At 39.8% G+C, this 27,726-nt stretch overlaps 1 protein-coding gene across 1 annotated transcript in view; it reads left to right on the top strand.

Annotated features, from left to right (window-relative positions):
• KHDRBS2 (KH RNA binding domain containing, signal transduction associated 2) overlaps positions 1 to 10,728 on the top strand; it is a 387,570-nt gene extending 376,842 nt beyond the window's left edge. Inside the window, exon 9 of the mRNA XM_044422177.1 lies at positions 10,631 to 10,728. Within this exon, the coding sequence (XP_044278112.1) occupies positions 10,631 to 10,728 (98 nt within the window). The remainder of the gene's footprint in view (positions 1 to 10,630) is intronic.
• Positions 10,729 to 27,726: the final 16,998 nt, after the last annotated feature.

Below are 27,726 nucleotides of genomic sequence, written 5' to 3'. Positions count from 1 at the left end.
AGAGTTGGCCATAAATACTTGCAAAAATTGCTGCAAACAAAAACTTTGACGTAATTCTATTGAAGCACATAATCATTTATTCCAATAAAAATATGTCAGAAATAGGTCAAAGAATACAAGTGGATATAGCAGTGAGAATAACTAGAAATCATGAAAAGTAGGAGATACAGAGGAACAACAAAAGTTTATACAAGCTGACAGTTTTAAAAATAATTGTGTTTGTTTAACTGTGGAGCACATTCTAATCCAAGGCAGCATTTCAGTTCCTTCATGCATGATTTAAAATCATGATTTCTTAATAGGACAATGTCAAACAAAGATATTAGTAAATGGGAAACGGCATTTTGTTCCACAGTTAAGATTAACAAAGCCGTAATCCTATGTGTGTTTGGACAGAAGTAAGTCATAAAAATTCCCAGCATTATGCAGCTAACCAGGCTGGCTGTGAGGTACTGGAAATTTTAGGACTTTTCTCTCTAGAAGTGCACAGCACTGCATCATAAATATGGGACCCTAAAGGTACACTGAAGAAGTGCCAATGCAGTTTCATATCACATTGCTTTCTCTGGGTTCCTGCTTTCTCCCTCTTTATTCTTTGAGACGTTCACCCACATCCAAACTTTGCCTTGATGTTGGATACAACCCAGGGGACTGATTTTTAAGAAAATGTGTTTAAAGTGGGGTTGTGCAAAAAGTACATACATTAATTTCAGTATCACTTCCAAAGAGATTGACAAATAAAAATGTTTATTTACCCTACTTTACACCAAAGATGGAAGGAATCTTTAAAAGGACAATTGTCCCATCCTTTCCTTACAGTATGCAGTTTATGACTGCAGAAAAGTTAGGCCATTTCTCTGCTTATGGCTGAGCACTCCAGGCATCTGATCAGCCGGTGCCATAGTGTTTGCTTGTTATTTACTTTTGGCCCTTCATACATTCTGTACACCAAAGTTGTTGATTTGGGGACAAAAAGTATTGTGATCTGAATGAACCAAAATGAAAAGGCTTCCCTAACTTGCACTGTTAGGTTTTATGGCCAGGATGTCTTTTTCTACTAAATTCTACAGGGTCAAGAATGCTGACTCTTCCTGAACTTTTCTAGGAGCGCTGCTGCCTTAATAAGTGCAATGGGTAATTGAATTCAGTTCTTAGTGATTTCAAGTTTTCATTTGATCTTAGGATTTACAGAACACCCCACGGAATGCTTGTCCTCTTTTTCACTCCTGCCCTCTCTCCATCCCTCTTCATTATCTCTTCGACTTCTTAAGAAACGAATCCTCTCCTTTGGAGTCTGAGTCAGTAGCCTCCCTAAAGGCCAATTCTCCTAAGATATACCTAAAAGATGGTTTATTAAATCCTTTGGTATCTTCCCTCTGACAAATAATTGTGGTGGGGGAAGGTGGAGAATTTCTACAGAGAAGTGCCGACTTCTCTGCAGAGGTAGCCATTGATCTCCAATGAGCTATGAATCTTCTATTGTCTGATATTATCAGTATGTGGAAGAAATGAGGACTTTGTTTATGAGTCTTGTAATCTGATCTTGGAAACAACCCTTGTGAGTCATGACTTTGTAACTCTGTGCTAATGATCAGATCTTAACTTAATTACATACCATTCAGCCGATGATCAAACACTGTTTTGGGTGCTTATTGCTTATTTGCCCAATATATAAATAACTTCACATTTTCCTATCCAGGCTGGTTCTTTTTTCCTTTAGGAAAGTGAATACTGAATGTCAATGTCACACAATGTAAGGACTGGTATTAAGGCAAAACAATTCTCCTGCCAGTTCTTCCACTTTGTGTCCTAGTTTGAACAGCCATAATCTAATTTGAAACCTGTGTTTTCCACCCTTGCAAAAAGTAGCCATATTCAAGGCAGAAGTTTTAGCCCAGTGGCAGCGACCATGTTGTCCTCCAGGTGTGTTGAGCTACAATTCTCATCATCCCATAGGAACTGGGAGCAATGAGAACTGGAATCCAACACTATCTGCAGGTCCACATGCTCTTGCTGAGCCATTCAACTCATTGTGTGTTTTGTTGTGGGGAAAACCCATGATGGTTTCATGGTCAGTATCCAAAGATAACATGCTCTTCTGAACTGTCTGTGAAGCGTACTTAACACAAGTTGGTCCTATGTTCTGCATATATGTGGTCTGATATCAGTATGCACATGGGTGATCAGTGTGTGATGATGGATCTCCAAGAAAAGTGGTAATGCAAAGTCATCCTTAAACAAGAGCTAAAGCAAATAGCAATGAATAAATGCATTTTAAACAAGAGAACTCGTGTGACCAAGCAGAGTGAGTCTTATGGTTCACTTCAGCTGAGTTAAGACAGGTGAGCCTTAACTTAAGGCAGTCTTTCCCCAACAGATCGAAGTTGATGGGTAAGATGAGGTCAAGGGGCAGGATGTCATGAAGTCTCATGCCATTGCAGGATGTCGAGTTTGTCCACCCATAGTTCTCCTCCTCGCTCCTCTCCCAGCATGGAAAAAGCAACTTGACTGGTGCCTGCCCAGCCAGTGGCCTCTTTCCCATGCTGTTCATGTGCCCACTGTGATGCAAGCAGTACAGGGATGGACATGACCGAAGCTTGAGGGAGCCAGTCACCACTGCCTCAGTCCTACAGACCTCAGCAACGATATGAAAGGAGATTACACAGGGATTCCCCTCACATCTCTTGTCCTTTCATTAGGATTAGAGATAGCATGAGGATTCCTTTCCACATGGGGACTTGAGCAGTAGGCAGGCCTTGAGAAGAAGCCCATGGAGAATGCTCGGTTGGGCAGTCAAGTTGGCCCGATTTGATCCTGGCTAATCAGGAACTTCTCCTTCTCCTAACTTAAGCACTGCAAGTACAATCAAAAAGATGCGATTGTGGCTGTGCAATCAGTTCTTCCCTGCTTCCCTACAGCACACGCCTGTCCACGTCTATAACAAGATGACCAGCCTCACCCCACCTCCCTCTGCAACGTAGCCCAACATAGCTCAGTGCCAGTGCAGGGAAAAGGCCTGTCGCTTTAGCAGTTCCAAAGGAGAGCTGTGACCTGCCATTTTGGCACTGCAGTTTACACAACCATTGCAGCTGCAGGAATTGCCTGGAGCTGGGAGGGGAGAGGGGAACGTTCCTGAAAACCCACTTCTTGGAGGTGGGGCAGAGTCCCAACAACAACTCTTTCCTTATTGGCTACCAAAGCTGACCAAAATTTGTGGACTCCCATGAATCATGTCTTCAATATTCCTTTTGTGTTCATGTTCCTATTTATCAACTTCCTAAGCACTTGATTCCCTTTTAAAGAAAGATGTTCTAAATTAAAGGAGAACATGATGTGCCATTTTAAAAATGCTGTCAAACTGCACACCCACTTGAGATGCACGTCTCTTCTACTTCTTACCGGCCTGCATGAACTTGGCAGCCTTTTTAATGTATGTTACGGAAGGTGCATCAATAAAAGAATGTTCCCACTACGTGCAGGAAGTTTACGCAAAGCCTGGTGAATGGAATGGCAAAGAGCCAGTGTGAATTTTAAGTAACGCTACTGAAATAATAAGTAACTGTCAATTGATCACAAACCAGGGAGGCTGGCAGCTAGTGATAATAGCAATTAACTTCCTATTCCCTATTTAATGGTGGGCTGCTGTATTGATTCAGTGAAAACTCAGCAAATTGGAAGTATCCACATTAATAAAAGGTTTCTGCTCATGCATTTAATACATGTGGTTTTAAAACAAAATCCCATAACTCTTGATTAACTTGTAGTCATGATTACTCATGTCCTTAGTCCTTTCTTTCCAATGCCTTCAACCTTTCCCAAAGCTTTCTAGTCTTCCTCAGTTCCCCATCTCTTGCAATGCCCTCCTTCCTCCCTCCCTCATCCCCCATTCAAATGTAAACTATGATCCAGTTAGAAACTGTGATTAGAATGGCTTTAATTCCAGTTATTTCAGAAGGACAAAAATACTTCTCAGCTTTCAACACAGCATGCTCATGGACTGAGCTGTTTAAACTTAACTGGATGGATAACTCCAAGAATGTTCAAAGGGGAGCTTAATCTTAGCTAAGTATTTAAGTTGGTCAGAAAACAAGCTATTGGGTTAGGAGATTATGACAAAGACACATCTGTAATACAAATGCTATCTAAAACAAAAGAGAGCAAACTGTTTTATGCTTGTTTTATGAACTGTTGTAAATCACACGGACAGTTCAGCTGTTGGGCACTATAGAAACAACAGCAGCAACTGGACCGATCAAGTCTGCTTTCTCCCTTTTTCACATCCCAATCTTTTCCATGTTGCTACCATGCAGATGCTGCTTTTTAAGAGGAAGTCAATCTACATTTTAAAAGTGTACATATTTTGTACACATTTTTCAAATACTTTGCCTTGTTTGTATTTAATCAACCTTTGATTAAACTGCCTTTCAACATATTTTTTCTTTGTGCTTTTTTCAAATGTACACATATTTTGGATATTTTTTTCTCTGGACCATGGAAATGTATAGAGTTCTAGATGCAAATTGTATTTGTTTCATGACTTTTGGATGATGAGTATTGTAAAAACTCTGGGAAGAAAAGAAAAATGAAAAATCTAATGAAGCAGATTTCTCACCCATCCTTAGAGAAAACAATAGCCAAACTAAAGAAAGTCCAGGTGAAATGTTATGACCTTCCAAAGTGGGAAATGAAGGCAAGAAGGTATAAGGCTGCCAGATGGAGCATCTAGAACAGACAGAGTCACTGTAGAGCAGTTTCCTAACCCTAACCAGGTGCCCTCCAGATGTTTTAGACTGCCAGTGGTCATGCTGACTTGGAATTAGGGGGATTGCAATCCAACACAACTGGAAAACACCAGGATGTGGAAGACTGTTTACAGTTACCTTTGTCTAGGCAAGCATCAACTGCATGAGAAAAATTATAATATACCTGAAAACGGCAGGGGTTATGATCAGCAGGGGAAGGGAAAGCACAGGGTGTGAGTTGCCGGATGCACAAGAAAATGGCCAGACAGCTATATTCTTCTGGGAAAAAATAAGCATTACAGATATGATGAGTCTTCCCAACACATTGGCTCATGCTTTAAAAGACCCCAAGGCAAGATATGGGATGAGCCTGTGCAGGTGCCTGTTGAAGGCAGCTTTGAGACAAACCAGCGCATCATGAGCTAAAGCTGTTGCTGGAATGATGCAGCAGCCAGCAGCTGGAAGAGCGCAAGAGCAACTACTCTCTCACTGAAAAGCTCTCTGCCTTGAGGGATAAGCTAACATATCATGTTTATCCCTAGAGAGCAGAGGTGGAGTACAGTTGGCCTTCCAGATGTTAAATTCCAACTCCCATCATCCCCAGTCAACATGTCCTCTGAAGACATTTCCCTCCCTTGATGTCGAGAAACAGTGAAATATGCATGTGGCAGAGCTCAACAGCAGTTTCACCATTATCTTCCAGGGATTCTCCCAGTTCCTGAGTGTGCTTGGAAAACCTTCTCTAGCTGGGCAAAAGTACACTGGAAATACAGTGATGGGAAGCATTTTGTTTGTTGACTTTCTACTTACCTGGGTTTTAAAAAATAGAACAGGAATTATGGGATCCCAAAAAGCAATTGAGCATAAAGCCATGGGTGGGGTGGTGTTGGTCATGATTCTGGGGGGCATGTTCACCCATTGATTTTCTGCCTTTGCTTAGACTTTCCTCTCCCAACTCCATCCCCCAGTCAACTGCATGCACTTTGTTTCATACTTTTTTATGTGAAGTACACAAAGCTTTCATAAGCACTGCAAGAAAATGAAGCCAGTCCTCCTTTGTATCCTTACACTGTCTACTAATCTGGCCATATGGCAAGTCAGTCATTTGGCATTTGGAAACTTAAGGAAGAGAGGATGGAGGGGAATGTTCAGGCCAAGTTTTCATAGGCAACTTCAAATGGTGTCAGAACAAGTAATTTATTTATAGAAACGTATCAGTATGCGTAGCACATTTTGGGTACAAGATATTTTTCATCAGAAGCAAATGTCTTCTCTCCTACATAGAAAGCTCTTTTCCCTTTGGAGAAAATTTCCCCAAAAGAAAAGAAACTTTCTAGAAAGGAGGTAAATCAGAGTCACAGAGATGGGTAGAAAAAGAGTTGTCTCTGATGAAGAGTAGACCATAACAAAAACATATTAAGGAAACTAGGGTGTTTTCTTTTTTTAGCACCTTGTTGGTATGAAGGTGAGCACCATCTTTACTGCCTCTTTGCTCACATAGTTCTGGAGACAGTGAATACCTGCTTCTCCAAAGGGAGCTACCGCTCGTGATGGGCAGATCTACTTAGTCCATTTCCATGTGCTGCTTCCATTTCCCATCTCTAGGTTCATTCTCTGTCCTTGCCATGCAGATGTTTTCTCTCTTTCTTTACAGGAAAAAATATCTAGGTCTTGCATTAAAACAATACCATGTGCATTTCAGTGCACATTTTTCTAGTGTTCACTTTTTTCTTTGCACGTTTTTCAAAAGTGCACATTTCTCAGACACACTTCTACTGTTCCATAAGATATAACTCTGGAATTGCTTAGATTTTTGGATGTGAAACATGTCTGGTCTGCCTGCATCCATTCCATTCCTGGGTGGTTAAAATCGATGAAAAAAAATCTGACAGAACAGATTTCTCACACACTGTTACCACACAGTGACTTTTGAAATAACCGTCATTTGGGTCTAGTGGTGTGGAGTCCTTCTCCCAACCCAGGATGAAAGGGAGTTACTGTAGTTTGGAGGAGAAAAGCAGAAAACCAGTTGAGTAGGTCGTGATGAGAAAGTATGGATTTAATCTGCTTGAAAGGCTGACGAAACTTTGTCATGGTAGAGGATAACTAATATGTCTTGTGTGCCCTTACATTTGTACATGACCTGCCCAATCTGCTGTGTTTTTCAAGCAGAACTTAGCACGGCTGTTCTTTGCTACTGACCCATGTGACTAGACATCACACACTCTCTTGTTGTCTAATTGGTGTCTCGACCGTCGGCTGCTTGCTAGTTTGTTCATGCAGGTGCACAACTGAGATCATTGATTTGATTCAGCTGGGAATGAGCTCCAGAAATAATTGTGCATATTTTACTCCCTTCTCTTGCTAATCACCAGCTGTCTGGCCTACACCAAGTTCTTGAAACCCAAGGAAAATGCTGAAGGGCTGGTCATTGAAACGGTCGTAGTGGTCCCACGACTACAGAGAATAACTAACCTGTTCACCTCACTGATTGCTAAGCAGCTGATTGCTCTTCATATATAATGCACTGAAGTAATATCTCTGGGGAATATGGCAAGAGACTAGGAATTATATGTTAATTCACAGGGCTCAGCACTGAGAAGATGCAGTCAGGAGTTCCCTCGGAAACTGAAAGCCTGCTGCCAGAGAAAAGGAAACACGCGTGGTTCCATTCCCAAGCTGTATCCCAGCAGAGGGGCATGTTGAGATGTGCATTTTCTCACTTTCCTTCTGTAATACCTGGCTGAAGGAGAGCTGCCACACAGTGCCAGAATGGAGCTCAGGACTGGCCCAAGACATTGTGCCCCCCAAGGCAGAACAGCAAATATTCCCACCCCACACCCCATGCCCCCAGGCACAGTGCCCAAAACTAGCTCAGTTATTTGGGACTTAGGGCAGATAATGTTGCAAGCACCTCTCCCCTCTCAAACAGAAATTTCCAATAACAATACATAAATATGCAAGCAAGCATTTGCTGCCCTTTCATGACAGCTTAAATCACTGCCTAAGTAGAACCCTAGCTGGCAGGAAAGGCCTTCTGGGCTTGGGAACACTGTTATAGGTTAGGGAGGCCTCTAGGAGTTTCCAAAAGAGAGGAAATATGTCACTAAACTAAGAGGGGCCCAGTTTACTTAAGATTTGCACATACCAATTTATAGTGTACATGCACATTTCTGTATTGTATATGTAGCATCAAATAGACAACCAGTGCATCTCACCATATGTGGAGGGCAGTGACGCAGTGACTGGTGCGCCTGGCTCAGTCTGCTTTCCAGGTAGACTGAGCATCAAGGCCCAGCTCTTCCTCATGGTGGTTCTTTTCCTTACATCAGCCTGGGGGAGAACTGCACTAGAGCACCTTCCATTTATGAGGCAGCACAGGCCCAGTGTTGGTGCAGAATGCATGGATCACAGCCGGGGTACCTGCAATGAATGCGGCAGAGTTTTCACTGTGCCAAGAAGGCGTCCAATGCAATTGCAGAAGTAGGAGGCGTTTGAAAGGAGACGTGTGCAGGGAAGGTCCAGCTTTTACATATATGTGCATATCTATATCAGGAGAAATTCACAACGTATAAAAGAGTCATGATATAACTGGTCTGATTAAATCTGGAATATAATGGCAGAACTAACCTGAGAAGGATGAGCATCATGCGACTTGCCATTACAGTGCCAATAAGATCACCTCTTGGACTAGTCAGCCCTCTGGACAGAGGATCCCTTTAAAACAGAGGCAGACCATAGGTTAGATGTTAACAGAAATATGCAGGGTGCAAAAAACCATCTGGTGCAGTACAGCATTCAAAATTGCAATGCAGTTTAAAAGCATTTACGATTTTCTCTCTCTCTCTCTTACAATAACTTCTCTAAGAATCACAATTTTGTATCACATTCTTACAATATTAGAACTCTTGCTCAAATCCTTGTTTACCCACATATTCCTAAATGTGTGCTAGATGGCAACATTCCTGTACTAATCTAGCTAGTGGTGTATAAGGGTTTTGCATGATATCTGTAACTGAATAAGAAACACCTGAGTGTTTAAATTACAGAGCCCAATTTAGTATCTGGGGCTATATGAGTGGTGAAAGTACTGATAAATAATCTGTTAACAGGTTTGTTTTCATGAAACACTATTTTCTATTACTTATTTTTTTCTGAAAACTGCTTTCAGTATAAGTTACCATTCCTGTATTGTTTTCCATAGAAGTTAACTTTCCGCATATTGTAATGACTGGAAATATGGATCAAGTAGCCACTGCCATTCAGGGCATGACTTATTTGTGTTTATCTCTTTTGAACATGGCAATGAAATAACATGCTGCCCAGTTTATCTGTGTGACTTTGAACTTCTCCCGTAAATGTAAGATAAATACTCCACACATACACGGACTGGGAACAGGAGGTTTTTCAACAGGGATGTTCTAACTAATCAAGACACTGGTTGGATCCAGTGGTGTAGTTCTTCTTCTATCCAGTGGAACTGCTTCTCTCAGTGGGGCCAGGAAGGAAGCAGGAGGGAAGCAATTCCTCCCTTCCCCTCCCCTCCCCTTCCACAGCCACCCATATACCTTCAGAATTGGTGCAGAAGGCTGGGAGCCCTCCTGGGAAGATTTTCAGATAGTATAGAGGACTGTTTAGGAAAATAAGGAGAAAATCCTGTTGCATTAGTGGAGTTCCATTGGTGTGATACATAACCTGCTAGCTAGAAGGTGTGGGCTTGTCTTTCTAGAATGATTATGCCCTGAATATTTAATGAAATTGTGGTAGGATGCAAGAAACCACACGAGAAGGAATGGGTAGGGCCTGAGCAAAGCTCATGGTTCAGTCAATATTGTGAGCAGTTAATGTGCTCACTTATAATACTGAAATAACCAATTCTTCTATGTGCAGTCTGATGCTTTGCCAGAGTAAATCTGCTGGATCTCTACCCTTCTGAGGTCTTCCCAGCCACTGACACTACAATTTCAATGTGCTCAGGAGGAGGTTACTATATTATAGAATTTTAGTAACCAAAGGATTCAGAAAGACAGCTAATCAAACATACAATTAATGTTCCTGGAACCCTCCAGTGCAATGTTCCTTTTCTCTAAATGGCCAGTGGGAGGGTATATCAGCAAAGGTGTTTATACAACAGGGTCTGGGTATCCAGTACTGCTTCAGGAACCCATAAAGCAAATCAAAGCTACTCATGTGCCATAACTCACAGCCGCACAGAGGCTACCATGTGCTGGTGAAATTCTTAACACTGATAGTCAATCCACTAAGCGCCTCCATTACTCCAGTGACTATAGTAAATCAATATATTGTTGATACTAGAATGATTGATGTATATATACTAACTAATATATTTTCATGGAAACTCAGTATTGCCTACACACCCTGGAAAAATGCTATCCTAATGGTACCTTAGTTCAAAGTATTTTTGTTCCTATTCTTTTCGTCTTTACTTGTATGTGGAAGTACAAATTCGAATGTATTTCAATTACCCAATTGTGACTCAGATCCTGATCCAGTTAATGTTCCAACCGTAGGAAATGATATCCACTTAGGTGCTTTAGCATAGCATGTTAGAAACTCAGTTGTGGAATAAGTTTGGTGCAGACAGACTTAAAGCAATGGCTTTTCTAGGGGTGATTTTGTTACCAGTAAATTGGATATTCATATCTTGCATAAGATGAGGGAAAGAGGCTTGTTGCTCTTCACTGAGAGCTGCCTAGGCAGACAATTGAATCTTATAAATAATATTTTAGGGAGGGCACAGAGATAGATCATAAATCCATCCTTATTTTTTGTTTGCTAAATGCACCACTGGGAAGAGCTTGATCTTGTGTGCAGTGCATGGCTACCAAAATAAAGCAAACTCTTTCTTCTTATTTTGTCTGTTTTAGTGCAAGAAGAGTGGGCCATAAGCCGTCCCAGCCTAAAGGCGCCACCTCCCAGGTCAACCAGAGGGGGTTACAGGGAACACCCCTATGGTAGATATTGAAGGTCCTCCTCATCTGTGACCTCACCTTAAAGACAATTAATAACCTGTGGTCTCCACGTAAACAGCAACAAGACAAGTAATAGCCCATTTCTTTTCTATCCTAGGAATTACTGCTTATGATTACCCTATATACTTCTTGTGTTCCCACATTGGAGTGACACTGGCATTAGTATTATTTTATAACATGGACTTTAAAAGACCGTTGGCAAGCATTGACTAAACCATTCAGCAAGATGATGTTCTCTTGGTTGTTTCTCACTGTTGTGTGTAATTTTAAAGCAAAACAGGGGGAAAAAAGCATGAAGCTGCATCTATTCCCCCATACTACTAAGGTTGAGTTTTTATTTAGGGTTGCTAAAAATGTAATATGACCTTTTTGAATCAGAAAATAATCAAGATGTAGATAAGATGTTTTAATCTGTCTTTTTAACATATGTTAGCTAGATTTAAGATGTTTAATATTAAGTTTGTAAATTTCATTTTAAATGCTGTTTTAATGGGGTTGACAACAATCAGCTACTGTATGTATGTAGCTAACTGAATTTGTCCAGTGTTTTAACCTGTATTTGTTTTGGGTTTTTTATTTTTTAAAAAATCACATAAAGTTCCATGTGTAAGCTTCTCTAAATAGGAAACCATAATTTTGTCAAATATGTTTGCCATAATTTGTCAATAAAGCTGAAACCTTTTGTAAGAAACTAAATTTGGAATTACGTGTGTTTAGCTTTAAATGCCTGCTTGATTTCTTCTTCAAGAGATGCCTAAACTGTTTTCGATATAAAAACATTTTTTTTCAAAAACAAAATATATAAATGAACCCAAGCTTGTTTAAGAAATGTGCAAGACTTTAAAAGTTGTATTAATAACTTATGGTTGTTAAATAATTTAAAAGCTAACAAACTAAACTGTGACATGAATCATGGATAGCAGACACTAATGTATAATATGTTAATGGGAAAAAAGACGTGGCTTTAGAAACAATAAATGGATTTCTAAACTATCCTTTAAGCTTGATCTTGCTAAACACACGCTCTGATTGACTTGTTTGTATTAGCATGTCTCTCGTGAGAATGTAATGGAGTTTAAAGAGGTAAGATTACTGCTTACCAGTGTTAGATTGTCTAAATGCTAGTTCTTCAACCTTTGAGTTTCCCCGCACATTAAATATCCCATTCAACATGTAAGCATTGCATAGACTCACCTATTGTTTTCACTCTGAGGAGTGTGTTGGCTGCATTTGCGTAGTTATCTAATAATTTGTCTTGACAAACCAATCATCAGTGTCACTGCCCAGTTGTTGCTATTCAACTTCAAAAACTTTATTTGTAATTTTCAGTGCTAATTATCACCTCCCTTGAAGGCAGTTTAGAGGGCTGTTATTTCTTTTGAGAATATCAGACTTGATGGCTGATGATTATTAAGGAAATATGTCGCAGGACTCAAAGGATGACTAAACGTTAAACAGGTAACATTAATAAGTAACTCTGTAATTTTGAGTATGCAACAGCAATGTTAAATATTCCAAGTGATTAAGTTACTGATAGTTAAAAAAGTAAACCTGCCAAAACATAACAAATAGGTATTATAGGCTATTAAAACAACTAATTAACATTAACTAGTGGCAACAAAATTATGTTACAATATATAACCCTTGAGGCAATAAACAGAACTAAAAATAGCAATAATAGTAATGCAACTCTTGCTAACAGTGAATATATAACCTAAATTTTTGTGACAAAAAGGAAGACTTTATAGTAGGGTTACCAAAATGGTGGAATCTTTTAAATACGATTTTTTGTTTCTGGTGGCTTTTTGTCAATGTGATTGGTTTACTTTTTTGATGAGAACAGAGCATAGGCCGGTTGCTGTTCAGTTTGTGAACAAAACAAAAGAAAGAAATCTCTTGCAGCTGGAGTTGCATGCTAACTTCCTTGACTAGCCTTTGAAGCCTATGTCTTGTCAGTTGACTCTGCTGTGTTGATTGACGTGGGTTTAGTTAGCTTTACATCTGTCACACTGAATGTTCTATCTCACTATTTCAGGGATCGAAACACAGAGGACAACAAACCAGCAGTCAGTTACATAGTCTCCAGGTAAGCAATTAATATAGTTCTTCATGTATGGGAAAACATTTTCTTCAGGATAATTGTTTTTCATTATTCTGTAGAAATATTGCCTATTAAAGAACTATTAGTGTTCATTCAGATCCCAAAGTTGTAGTCCTATGTGCACTTACACAGAAGTAAACCAACTGAACACATGGGATTTACTTCTGAGTAAATATGATCATCGTGTTATAGATGTGATCTCACGTATAAAATGTTGATGGCCTACAATATGTAACATGGTATACCTCTGTGCCACAGAAAGGGTGTTAAGCAGGCAAAGGTTTAAAAAGAAACTGTCTTTGGTTGTCTATTAAGCATTTTCTGGTGTCCAAAAATTCTTTCAATAGTTATTAATATGATGCACTGAGTCATTTTTCTTTTGAAGGCAGGAGCACTTCTTTTGAAAATCAACATATAAATTTTGTAAATAATCTACCCATTGGGAGCAGAAAGGCATTAAATGTACAATTTGTTGTTCGGAATACAGGTTTGTGAATGTTATTATTGCTTGTGTTATCTCATTTTTGTGCTAGATTTATATGTGGTAGATTCACAGCAATAGATCTCTTTCATCTTGTTGATTCCTCTTTATTCCACTTTGCAGGTGAAGCCAGCTCAAATTGGCATGCTACCAAGTTATATAAGGGGTATGCCAGGAGAAGTAATTTCTCCTGCATTTATTTTGACAGGTTTTGCATTTTAACATAACTTTTTGTACATATGTTCTCCCACAGGTATTCCTCTATGGAGGAAAAATGTTACACTGAATTTGACTTAGGAATAGAGTTCAAGCCCCAATGGGGCTTTCATTCTCTCTTTTCATAATATTTCTAAAGTCAAACTTGGATTCCTAGAACAATGTAGAACTAAAAGGTACATCAATACACTGTGCTTCAGTAACTTACATCTAGTAAAAAATGTGTATATAAATGCTACAGATTCAGTCATGACCTTTCAGGGCTAGCTTTGCTGAATTCTTCTGCAGAAAACACTTCCCCCAGCCAGTGACTCTATCCCAGTCTCACTAAGTTCACTTTGCTGGCCCTGAGTGAAAACTTGGGGACAGATGGTGATTATATGAAGTTTACCTGAAGGACAGTGCACGCAGTGGTTTTCACATTCTCCTTTCAAGCAACCCCATGTTGCCTCTATGGCTGAAGAACCATGTTGCCACTGGAGAACTTTGGCTGTTGCAGAAGATGCAGGAGATACTCTAGTTTACACCATCTGCTTGCAGAGACTCATGGTAAAGGCTGCTGGCTGGCATCCTGGCTCTGTGGCAGTGCTGGCCTTCCCATGGCCCCAATTCAGCCTGGTGGCAGTGCTCCTTTCTTCGAATCCCACCCAGCTACCAGACATTTGGTGGTTTCCCTATTATTTGAGTAGTTCTGTTCCCATTCTAAAAGGCTGGGTACCTCCCCTAATGTGTACTTACAGGAAATAAGAGCTTAAGCTAAAATACCCTGGTTTTTTAAATTATCATTTCTGCTATTTTAGGTCCTGTTCCCTTTTGCCTTGATCCCTGCCACCTACTGGATCGCAGCCCCCATAAGCATCTTCAAAAATGAGCTCAGCCCTCAGGCTGAAATTGTTTCAACACTCTCCTCTACACTCAGTGAGAATACATGTAATACTTTGAAAAGGGAAAATGGGCAAGCCTCTACTACTGAGCTCTTTGAAGCCTCTGAAGAACCTCGGGTTCCCTGGAACAGAGTTTGGAAACCACAGGTTTGACACAAAGCGAGTGCTCATGCATAGGAGTAGGAATTATTGTTTAGTATTAGGGCAAAAGCAGCAGAATCTGGCTTCTTGTACAGAATCCATTCCCCTGGATTCCACTCTGGATTCAGTCACAGATGGCTTTTTTAATTAAACAAGAACAGCAAATTAATGTGTCATATTTTTATTAAAAGTAAGAACAAGATAATAGCAAAACTCATTATACAAGGGGTCTTCAAAAAGTTTCTGCACCTTTATATTTTTTGTCTGTTTGTTTGTTCACTGATGGCATTAAAAGGTTGGTACAATGCTAGGAAAAATGTATCACAAAGGAAGGTGACTATGTAAAAAAAGTGATGTAATTTGTTTTTGAAATTCATAATAAAGAGAGTTTTTAAAAGTTTGGAAACTTTTTGAAGTCCCCTAGTATATGACAGCTTCAAAATGTGTATTATTTCATTAAATTTTGTGTTATGAATCTACCAGAACCTTGAAATCTGGCTTTTTTGAGTGCACCACATTTCTTGCCCTGCTTCCAATTCATCATCTGATAATCTGAAGTAGAGCAGAGTCAAGGTGTTTTGTGGACTTCTGTGGAAGACTGGTTTTCATACTTTTTTCAAACTGATAATAGGATTTTTTTATAAACTAGTACTGGGGAAACGTGATTTTTTTTTAAGCGTGCAAACTGTAGTTTTACAAATGGAAGTCCACAGACTGGTTCTATTTATAGTGCAGTGAGTTAGTGCCAGTGGATGTCTGGTGAACTCAAATCCAGGGAACCAGACCAAGGAAATCCAATGGATTCCCACCCTACAAATGAAGTCCACACAGACCTCTGTCCTCTGCCATTTCTAGTTCTTCTCCCATGAAAATGTAGAACATTTTTCACTTCTGCTTAGCTGGTAGATATCAGATCATACCTTTTTGCATGGCTATTCCTGTTATTTTCCTAAGAGTCAAGGGGGATAATAATAGGATTTGCTAAAGTTCAGAAAAATATGGAAAACCTGTCAAACAAAAACATACAGTGCAGTCCTACTGAGAACAATATTGGTGTGGCTTTATAAGTTCCTTAGATGGAGGAAACCTGGAAATTGTATGTAAGCTACTTTTAGAAGCAAAGGAAGAGCAGGTTACAAACCTAATGAATAAAACATGTCAACAAGCCAAAGTCAGCTATGTTTATCATCACAGTTTATTTATAACTGAAGTGTTAGACAAGGAAGTAGTGTAACAGGTACTTTAAAGGTAATCTCTTCAGTACCAGACATTCACTGAGTTACTGTCTCATTTCATTCTTAGGATCATTATTGTGTCCAGTGAATTGCATGGGCTTTGGAATGGACTGTGTGTGTTACACATAAAGCAGCCATTTGATTTAACACAGTACAAGGAACGAAGCAAGGTAGGACAGCCTCCCTGCCTTGAAGAATACGGCATTTCAATCAGGATTAGAAAACTTGTACTGATTTGCTGTTTGTCAATATAAATTATTTTAGAATTAGGACTGAAATCATTTCAGTTGATCTGTATTGTTGGCACTGTTGTATGCAAAGCTCATTAAGGCAAAGTATTTCAATGATTGATGTTATACCAACATTTCTATATTGATTTGGGGCCCTGAAAAGCATGCTGAAAGTGGTTTACAATACAAAATACTACACACCCCCAAATGACCAAAAAACGAAATTAAAAGCATAACATGAAAACCTAGCAGTTAAAACTTTTGCTCTCAAAACCCATTAAAAGCCAGGTGGAATCAAAAAACTTTCCCTGCTTGCCTAGAAGTCATCGGAAATACAACTAGTTTAACCACCATAAAAAGCCTTCATGATTATTTGCTTCTCTGTGTTCTTGAGACAAGAGAACCTTCTATAAATAGCTTCAAAATATCACTTGATTTATTTATGGAATTAAGGAATTGAAACGATTCATCAATGTTTAGGTGATTCACAGTTCTGATTGCAGTGAACATTACTGTTGGGTTAGTTAAATGTAACACAGCTTCCAATCTTATTAAGAATTGCAGTCTTGCACAGGTTCTCAAATTAAAGCTCGAGCCCCTTCATTGCCATGTGATTGACAGTGATTGTATGAAAGATATTTAAAAACTATACCTTTAGAGAAGCTCACGTTCTTAAAGGTAAAGGGATGATAACATTGCAAATTCAATATGTCACCTCCTTGGATAGAAAAATTAACTGTACCAATCTAATACTGGTTGAGATGTACTCTGCCAAAACCCTACCAATAAAATGACTGGTGGACATGAAGTATGACACCATCTGTAAGTTAAAAACTTCTACATTTGTTGAGACCTTTCCCTTCCAGGAAACAATATAGCTGCACATACCTCATTAATAATATCTGAGAATGTAAATTACAAACACCAACACAAGCAGAGATGGGTCCAGATCCAGGCAAGTGTAACTTCCCAGTTCTTCTCCTCATGGCAGCCCTTCAGCCCCTGAGAATGCTAAACAGAGGATCAAGAGAGACTGTATAAAGTTTGAACTACGGTGCAGAAGAGAAGGGGAGACCCCCCCCCAATATCAGGCAGAAGAACCCCCCTCGCTATCCACAGAAAGTAGACCCTGAATCCAACCACAGTATCTGGATTTTAACTCACCCCACAGATTTTTCTACATAAAAAATATATTGCTCTGTGAACAAGCATGTAACATAAGGATAGCAGTGTGGTAGTCACAAGTTTTGATTCATGGTAACAAAACTGGATCTCGCAGACTTTGCACGAGCAACCTGAGCTGCTTAATTCACAACTGCATGGATATGACAGACAAAATGGTTACGTGAAGTATATTGTCGCTGCACTTGTCTGTCAGTGCATCAACCACAGAGATGGCCTCTGACCATTCCCTAGCAAGCCATTCTAGTCCTGAGACTGCCTTTCTTGATGCTCCAGGCAAGTTGACTCTACCCCTCACTCAGCCCAAGGTTTATCAACTCTATTCCAAGGCAGAGAAGGGAAAAAGAAAGAGACATCTTTGGATGATTCTGCCTCATAAGTCCTCTTCCAATAATACAGGCATTTAAACATGCATTGCCAATTATATTTGAAAGATAACAGCAACCCATCCGTGGTTCCTGTTTGTTTTTCTATGTTTATGGTAGGTTGCTTACCATGCACTCACATGGAAAGCTCATATGCATCACCATCACAGACATAGGAAGTTTTTTGAATTACAATACAGCCACATTCTTATGCCATACTTTATGGGTTTGGATGGTATTTTCTGCCCTATAGCCCGTCATCCACTGAATGGCCCTAATTTATTATAACATTCCTTTATGGTACAAAGCAGTGTGGGAGAGTCTTGTAGTTGGGCCTTCGTGACTCCAAAAGCTGGATTAGTAAACTTTGCACAAAATAATAACTGTTATTGGAGAACTGAGGAAACTGTTTAAAAGATGCAAATGTGCAAGGTGTTTTCTCAATCTGCAGGGGTGCTATTGACAATCTGTGCTGATGCTAAGGAAAACAATTAGTCTACTATCAAAACAGATCAAAATACTTTTTTTTTTTTTTTACCCTCTAACTTCCTTTCTCAGATGAAGCAGAGAACAGGTGTCAGACTATGTGTCTTGAGACACACTGAGGAGCTAAACAATGTTTGGAAGGATCAGGTCCATCCGTGTCTCCCCCCCCCCCCCCCCATCTTATAAGTTTCATTTGTCCCACTCAGTTCAATAGGGCTAGAATTGACCAGAAAAGCTGTACAAATAAAATATTTCCCCACGTAGTTAAGAAATAAGGGATTGCAACACCACATACCAATGCATACCTTATCATGGTTGAGCACTATCTGAAATATGAAGGTGTGAAAGACTAGAACAGAAGTGTTGTGATATTTTTCAGTGCTGTTGGGAAGAGTTTGAACCTAGCTGCCAATCAAGAGTGATATGTTATTACTCAGCATTATTGTTTTTAAAATGTATTTGGTTTACATAAATATTTTTAAAAGGTCCATTTACTTATGCTATGGAGAAGCTGCTTTCTTTCTGAGAACTATTGAATCACCTTTGGCATCTAAAATTTCAGCTTAGAAGAGGGAAAACACCATTCTTAAAATTCAAAAAGCATGAAGGCAGTTTCAGGCTTTCACTCTTCCATCTGTAAACCAAATCTCAGTTTTACAGAACAATGGTCATTTTTAGACATAAAAAGCAATGTGTACAGTATACCTTCATGCACTAAGGTTTCAAATGGAGTGAAAAGTTGATTGAATGGCAAAGATTTACTCGTCCAAAATAGAGCTGAACAGTACCCTAATGTCTAACCTGGCATCAAAGGAGTCAGAGCAAATGTCTACTTCCAGCATTTTAGAACAAGCTATCCTAGCCCTATGGCCAAACCTTGACTGTTGCTGTATAACTGTGAGCTTATTTATTTATTTAGGAGTCTTCTATGCTGCCCCATTCACCGACGCCTCAGGGCGGCTCAAATCCATAAATAAAGTTCCTTAAAATAATATAAATTAACAGTATAAATTAAGTCGCCCTGTTTGCTGTAGTGCCATATGGGTTGCTGGTTGGTATGATTCAGGAAACATCAAGGCTCTACCAGAAAGACAAGGTGAACAAGGCTTCACTGGGGCAGGATTTCCAGAAAGGCTTGCTGTGAAAACTAGGAGGGCCATAGAGTCTTCAGATCTTCCTGGGAAGAGATCTTGCTGGCAGTGGATGACCCAATCTAGTTGTGTCGCTTCCTGTAAAATTAGTACGTTCAATTTTTCATTAAATTGAAAGTTTTTAATGCTATTTACTCTAGCTACAGCTATCGATGATATGTTTGAGTATGATGATTGGTAAGTTTTCATTATTTATGTAGTTGTCTTGTTATATTATTAAGAATGCCGGGAGGGGGGCAGTTATGGTCTTTTTAAAAAGAAACTCTATTCAAAACTTTGTGGCGAAAAGGGTGAGGAAGTCAGCCCCCTCCCTTCATAAATCCAGAAGCTAGAAGGGAATGCTAGGGGGAAATGCAAGAACCATCACCAAGTGCAAACCAATGGCAAGCCAAGACATCTCCATTGGGACAGATTGCACAGAGGTGTGTAAACAAGCCCATACCAGCCACTCTTTGCTAAGAAAAATTGTTTTCAGGGGGACTTGCTTTCAGTGAAATGTTGGGAAACCACCATCCCACTCAACATCTTCCTAATCCCCCAATCAGCTTTTTCATCCTGCCCTCCAGATGATCCAAAGTGCATATTTATTGGTAGCCTGGAAGCAATAGCAATTTGGGGTGAAAAGTATTTGATTGGAGTATTTAATTGAAAAGGAGGACCACTTCCTTTCATTAAATAATTTCTTCATTTAATTTTATTCTGAACTCATTGTTTACAATCCTCCCTGCCCCTTATGTACTATATATAAACTCAAAGATCCCTTTAATGTTCCATGCATCTAATGATCTGGGCTATAGCCCACGAACATGTATACCAGGTTACATGTGTTAGGCTTTATAGTGCCATTAGACACTTTGCTATTGATAAAAATTACTTTGAGGCAAAAGGGTCTTTATTCCAAATGTGGTAACTTTCATATGAGTCAAAAGAGTTTGTATCAGTCTTCAAGTTCACATACCAGGGTCTCTAAAAGATACATTTCTAAGAGGGAGACAATCTGATGGATCTTGTTCTACTGTGCAAACATGTGATTGTTCTAAACTGCCCAGAGAACTTTGCCTATTGGGTGGTATAGAAAATAAATAAATAAATATTTACTGGAATACACACAGTAACGCAATACAGGGATAGACAATTTACATGCTGTGGAGGATTATTATGCACATAGTATAAGGCATTTTTCTAATATGCAATTATTTTATTTTATTTCATTTTATATTTTATTAATTATTTGTCTTTCCTTCAGGAACTAAAAATCTCCCCCCATGTTTACCTTCACAACAATCTTGCAAGGTAGATTAGGCTGAGAGGTAGTGACTGGCCCAAGATTATTCAGTGAGAAATAGAAGGCACTTGCTCATCTTTCTCAGGTCCTTGGCTGCCACTGAATTTGTTTGTGTGCATCCATGACGCATATTAAACATGGGTGTGTATCCTTTATGGCATTTCCATTTGAATGGGGCAGGTAGACTATATATTCATCCTTTTAAAGTATGTGTGTGTGTGTGTGTGAGAGAGAGAGACATACACAAAAAGAGAGAGAAAGTGCATCAATAAATTATTGTTTTTATATCTGTGCTTGTATTGGCATTTTGAGTTCTAAAGCATGGAATATGCATTCTTCCTCTCTCTGGGGCTCACCCATCCTAGGTCTCTTGCAGAGTCATTCTTTGATATTGTCTTTTTTTGCTGTTTAAAGTTTTTAATGTTTGTTTTGTGATTTTCTGATATTTTTATTGTCTGTTTTATGAACTGCTGTAAACCATCGTGAAAGCTTCATCTTTTGGACAGTGTAGAAATGAAATGACACTTCAGCAGCAGCAGCAGCAGCAACAACAATTAGACTTTGCTTTCAGGAAAGAAAGGGAACTGATTTTCACTAAGATATGCAGTCAAAAATATTTTTTCCATTATTATTGGTCTGTTGCTGACTCTGTGTGTGCGTGCGTGCATGTGTGAGTACAGAAATGTCATGTGTGAGTTTAGTACTGGGGAGAGAGTAAGGGGCCTACACCAAATGGCTAGCCTTCATCTGATCCTGGTGCAAAGTGTTCATATTTTGTTGCACGTTTTTGTACATAAAGTGATGTTACAAAGCCACTGGTGTGCATTCACAGACTAAGCCAGATGGATGCTGGATGCTGTGGATTTTGCAAAATCTACTATTGATTTTGGAATTCCTATTGAACTCTAATTAGTGCAGAACCCGAGGAATAATGAAATGTCAATGCAATACTGAGAGAATCTGTTCATCCCTCTTTGATTCTGAATTAAGTTAAGTCTGAGCAAAAAAAAAACCCCAAAACTAAAACCCCTCTACTCCAAATTTGCTACCCTGGTGATTTTTGGAAATTTAACATTCAGACAAAAACAGTTTGCAGGGTATTTTTGGTATAAGTTGAGCTCTCTCTCTTTCCCTTAAGACGTGTATACTACACTGTGTAAGATGGTTTTACTTGTGAGCTACACTGTTCAAATTCTGATGCAAAACACACACAAAAAGAGACTTCCTAGGTAGAAAAAATCTAGCCCAGCAGGTAGCCCAAACAGTAAACTTGTTCTCTGCTTGCAAGAAGCTATTTTTATCAAGGTGAGCACAGAACTGTGTGATCCCACTTCTGCACCATGTTATGCCACAGCCTGCGCCTAATAGACTAAGGCCAATTGCAAATCCTGAAACAGAGTTGTCGGGACCCCTGTGTGAATCGGCTCTCACCGGCCCACAGGGATCTGTAAGCTGTGGCATAACCCTGGATTCTGGCCACACATATTTATTAAACCAGTCCTATTGGTACCAGTATAATTGATTCTGAGCAAATGCATTTATGATTAGATAAGAAGGAAAAAATAAGTAAAGGTTCTGGAATTATGTTACTACTGTTTTTACCCATTAATTCTATAGTTAGTTATGCTTGAAAGAGAAAAATGGTCATTCAAAAGCCTTGCCTTGTTCTTTTCCTTTCGTTATGAATCGATATGAAATGGACCCATAAAGGAGCCACAGCCTTGAATTTACAATAGCCGAGCAGGGCTGTCATGGACAGAACCTTTTGGAAGGCATAGGGTAAGCTGGAGACAGGCCCGTGGCTCATGACAGCACCAGGGAGAGCATTCTTGCCCTGCAACCCTGCCCTAGTGGCCAAGTTGTTATTCTAGGAATGCACGGATGGCCCTTGATAGAACAAAGACAGTTAAGAGTGTTAATCATGTTAACAAGTTGCTTTTAAAATCTGCTTGGCACTTCCTGGTGTCTAATGGCCATGGTAGAACACCTGAAATAAATAGATAAATGCAAAGATATGGCCTCATACTTATTTGTCAGATTGTGCTGCTTTTTGCACATTTTTTCAGAAATGGCGTGAATGGAAATGCAATTTCTTGCTTCCTACCCATGCCCCTGGTTCTTGTATAGAAGAGCAGAGAAATGGCTGCTCTACCATACTGGGACTGTGGGGATTTCTGATAGCTCTTTAACCTCTCCCCACCATCCCAGAGTAAACACACAGCGCTAAACTGATGCAACAAGCCCATCAAGCGCATAGAAAAGAGGCGGGCTGGTCTTACTGTAACAGTAAAGGCACCGTACAAGGAAAAAAACATGGCTACACCCTCCCATGGGTGGCTGCTCTGGCCACTTTCCTGCCTTCCTTTCTGTCCTATCAGAGCTGAACCAGGAACAGAGAAGCAAAGAGTATGGAATAAAAATAGATTGTGGGAAGATGAAGTGCTGGGTGGCTCAGAAGGAAGATTTCACATCCCTCTCTTGCATCCTCCTTTCACATACACAGCTTTATACGTGGATGGGGTGTGTGCCCACTTCTGACACACACAGTTAGCTCTCAGCCAAAGCTTATTCAGACTCCGTTCTGCTAGCTACAACCTTTTATTAGGCATCGACTCACACATCAGTTACAAGTTAATAATGCAGAGATTAACAGGCCTCACTGTATTCAAGAGGTGATTTTTAAAACAACAGCACCTGATACACCACAGAAAGTAGATATTTCTCCTCCACATGTAATTCAGACAAGTGTGGGAAGGATGAAGAGAGGGGCTCAAGTCATGCCTGTTTGCTCTTCCTCTGATTGCTTCTGTAGAACATTCTGGAGGTTTCTTGAAAGAGCTGCAGTTTCTATTCTAGCTATACAACTGGTTCAATAGGAGCCAAAATGCCCCCATCTTTTTCTCCACTCCTGTTTGCAAGCTCTGGAATTGCAGGCTGGACATTGAGGAAATGTATGAGGAGCCAAAACAGAGGCAACATGTATTCCTCTTAGTTATTCATGCTTTCCACTATTAGTAGGTCCTGTTTTTGTTCCAAGTTTCTTTCTACTCAGACAGTGTCAGACCAAGGGGCAAGAAGCACAGCTTTCTGCTCTGGCCCTCTGTCTGATTTCCTTTTAAGACAATGACCTATCAAGCCTTCACATCACAAGTACCAGGGGCCTATCAAGGACCTGTAAGATCAGACACAAACACATGTCTTCTGTGTAAGCCCGGTTGTAAATGTACAAATAACAGGAATAGGGCAAGCAAACATGGGCTGCTGTCCTCTTCTATACGAACATCTGGACCCCCGAAAGTGCACCAGTTAAGATATGGCAAGTCACATAATGACTCCTGTGGATACCTGGAGAGAAAAAAGCTAAAGAGGGGTGAGGTAGGGAAGAACTAGCAAGGCTAGAGACTGAGAAAAAGGGGGAATCAGATGGTGAAAGGAGAGTAAGAGCAAAGCTAGAGGCCAGAAAGGGAGAGAAAGAAGACTGCCATAACTTTTTCCAGAGATTTTTATCTGGAAGAGGGATGAGATAGCTTCATGGGTGCCACTGGAGGTTACCATGGGTGCCACACTAAGGACCCCTAATTAGAACTTCTCATCTCAAAGCAGTAAAGGATATTTTAAGAATGTTTGATTCAGTTCTTTAGCTAGCACAGATGTACAACTGGTCAACATTTCAACAACAAAGATAGCTATACTGAAATACAGAACAGACATTATTTTTAATTCTGACTATATGTATAATTTAACCTTGAATGCATAAATTGAACTAGGGTAGAACAACTACATTAAAAAGTGGATTGGTAGTATTTCAAGAAGTTGTAAACAAGTTCCTCATTCCACTTGCTACATTTGAGTAGTATGTAAGCAATAGTCTGAAGTTTATAGCTTTATTGGCCAGTGGAAAAGCAAAAGCTAAGCTATTGCCTTAATGCTTATGATCTAAAAATAATTCTAACTAGTCTTCGCCATTAAATCTGCCCTAGGACCATCCTGCAGGGACTGAGCTTGGAGCCCCCAAGGGCAATGCTGTGAGTTGGCTTAATAAAGCAAAGTTTTGGAAGTAAGTTGCAAAGAGACCCGTTCCATTCATTTGTTGATCATTACATTTCTCTTTTTACCCTGGCCAAGCAAAACTCCACAAGTTTTATTATATAGTCGAAAGATCATCTGCTTATTCAGGAATTATAGATCCTCAATGGAAAATAGGAACTCCTATATGCAGCTGTCATTCAAACTTTTGCTAGATGAAGCAGGGAGGTGCAAGGTAACCCAATTTTCCAAGTCGGACACTGACCAAGGAATAGCTACATTGGCAGCTCTTCAAGGCATTTCCTGTCCTTTACTAGATGGCAGACTTTCCTTTTCAAGAATTTGAATGTATCATATACAGTGACTGACAGTTACCACATGGGCTGAGCAAGGACTTAATGAACAGATCTGCAAGTAACTAGGCACATATTGAAGCACTTCAATACAGGTGGCACTGATAAATTCACCAGCCCACAAAACAAACATAGTAAACTGTAAGAAGGCTAAGACCCTGTTTACACATCGTATCAATTGCAGTGACTGCAGTCTCATGGTGGGTAGCTAAAGTTCAGTATATTAAGAAGGTTAATATGCATATCTCTGTCTTTTGTTTCATATTCCAGAATGATGTAGCAATAACTCACACATGTATATGACAGTCGTGCAAATGAACCATGATGGTAAAACACAAACACAAAATGCTGTAAATAAGGCTTCAAAGGCCCTTGTCACATATTATATTATTTGTGCTAACTGCAGTATTATGCATGATTATTCAGGGTTAATTAAGCGGTGTTTCATCCATAGTGTAGCATTCTAAAATCTCTAGTATGCTATGTGAATTAAGCCAATTTATAGGTGAAGGGGACATAATTGTCCATAAGCATAAAGGCACTCTTTAAAAAAATCATAATGTCACAAATATTGAAACATTTGTATAGTTTAGAACTAAGATACAAAATTTAACTTACATTCTCACCCCAGTTAATCATTTATTTAGAGCTTTTATAAACTTTAAATTAGGAACCTCCTCTCAGAACAGTGTACAATTTTAAAACAAACTAGAAACAAATATACATATATTATCAACATGCTAATAACATTCATTGGGGCATTACATCCAACAACAATGGCAATAATAACAACAATACATAATACAAGAATAAAAGCAATTACAGAATGCTAATGACCATATAAGGTTAAGGTTTCCCCTTGACGTGAAGTCCAGTCATGCGCTGCTCCAGGGGGCGCTGCTCATCTCCGTTTCCTAGCCGAGGGAGCCAGCGTTTGTCCACAGACAGTCTCCGTGGTCATGTGGCCAGCGTGACTGAACACCGAGGTGCACGGAACGCTGTTACCTGCCCACCGAAGTGGTACCTTTTCATCTACTTGCATTTGCATGCTTTCAAACTGCAAGGTTGGCAGGAGCTGGGACGGAGCAACGGGAACTCACTCCGTTGTGCAGATTCGAACTGGCGACCTTTTGATCAACCAGCCCAGCAGCTCAGCAGTTTAAAGCATTATGCCACCTGCATCCCCAGTGACCATGTAGATAAAACCAATAGAAAATCTGAAACATTCTTTAACAATTAAAATACTGGGAAAATAAAAAGAGTTTGACCTGGCACCAAAATAAAGTTCTGGAGCTTAGCCCCAGTTAGCACCAATTCAAATTAAGGGCTGCTTCTTAGAATATTTTAGATGAGACATCCCTGCTTATCATGTCACCCTTTAGAAAGAACAGGATAGTCCGGCTGGTACTTAAGTAGCTTACAGCAGCTTCAGGTTTTATAAAAGTCCAACACACTGGGAGATCTTATTAATAATACTCAGACCTATGAAGACATTAAATATGAAAGTCCAAACATCACATTTGGAGATTTTGAAGAGCTCTCACATGTGAGGTCAAATGCCTATATGGGACTGTGGTCTTTTGAAGCTAAAAAATGAACACCCCACGTTGCTTCATTAAGTTATTTTACAGGTAGAATTAGAAATGGCAAACGTGAATCGTGATGTGACGTCTTGAACGCAACACGATGTGCTGCCCCTGCCCTACTTAGTCAGGTGCTGCTCGGGTGGGCAGGACATGTCACGACGCAGTTACATCCTGCTGCCCAGCGGTTCTTGCTAGACTTTACAGGAGCAGATGGAAGAACTGCACAGCCGCTGCTTTCAGTGCCTCCCCTGCATCTCTCAAAATGTCTAACAATCCAGGCAGTCAGACACTCTAAGCCATGTCGCTTAGCAGTGGTGTGTGGTGCCAAGGCTAGGGTGCTGGACGGGAAACCTGAGATCCAGGCCTCACTTGGTGCCTTTGGGTCAGCCGCTTACTCTTGGCCTAACCTACCTCACAGGGTGGCTGTTATGGGGATAAAATGGAGCTCTGTAAGCTGCCTTGGCTTCCTTGCAAGAGAAGAAGGATCAGGGTATAATTGCAAAATGATACTGATACTAATACTAGCAGCAGCAGTAATATTAGTAATAATGATAGATGTGAGCACCCAAGCACTTTCCAGTGCAGCAGCTACCCCTGTTCCTCACCACAACAGAATGCCTGTTTAAGGTGCATGGTGTGTTGCATTAATTGCGTGGCTTCTCAGATCATGAGTACCATTTGATTCTTATGCCAGGCAGTTAAACTAGCATTTTAACTGAGGGGAATTTGGAGTACAAGATGCTTGAGCTGTTAGTTGATTTTACACTTAAGGTAACATTTCAACCAGTCCTTAATAAGAGGAATCTGACTGAGATTTAGATTGAATATTTTAGTTGCATTATATATGTGTTTTCATAACCTTTCTTACTAAGAAAGTATTGTTATGCCAGCAAATGCTTCATATCCTAAGATTATATCAACCTTTATTGCTGTGCACTGTTTACTTTCTCAGAATGTAACATTTGAATAATGGCTTTTAAATTAATCTCCCGAAGGCATCTTTCTCCATACTATAATTCCTGGAAGGCAGAATCTTGTTTGCTTTGTTGGTGGGCATGTCCAAAGGTATAAATGGTTCTGTGACAGGACTGAAAGATATTTTTTAAAATATCGTGGAATAACACCCACCTCTCAATGCATGCAGAATCCCAACATTTAGCTTTGATCTGATCTCCTTCCTTTTTGGAAAGTGGGTTGATCTCAGATTGTATTTTAAAAGGAAAAGCAAAAACTAACTTTCATTTAAGGGTTGCTACAAGAGTGTATGGA

Source organism: Varanus komodoensis, unplaced genomic scaffold (genome assembly GCF_004798865.1).
Source record: "Varanus komodoensis strain SLA01 unplaced genomic scaffold, ASM479886v1 scaffold12, whole genome shotgun sequence".
Classification (NCBI taxonomy): Eukaryota; Metazoa; Chordata; class Lepidosauria; order Squamata; family Varanidae; genus Varanus; species Varanus komodoensis.
Note: the sequence above shows the minus strand (reverse complement) of the source record. Positions and strands in the feature narration are given on the sequence as shown.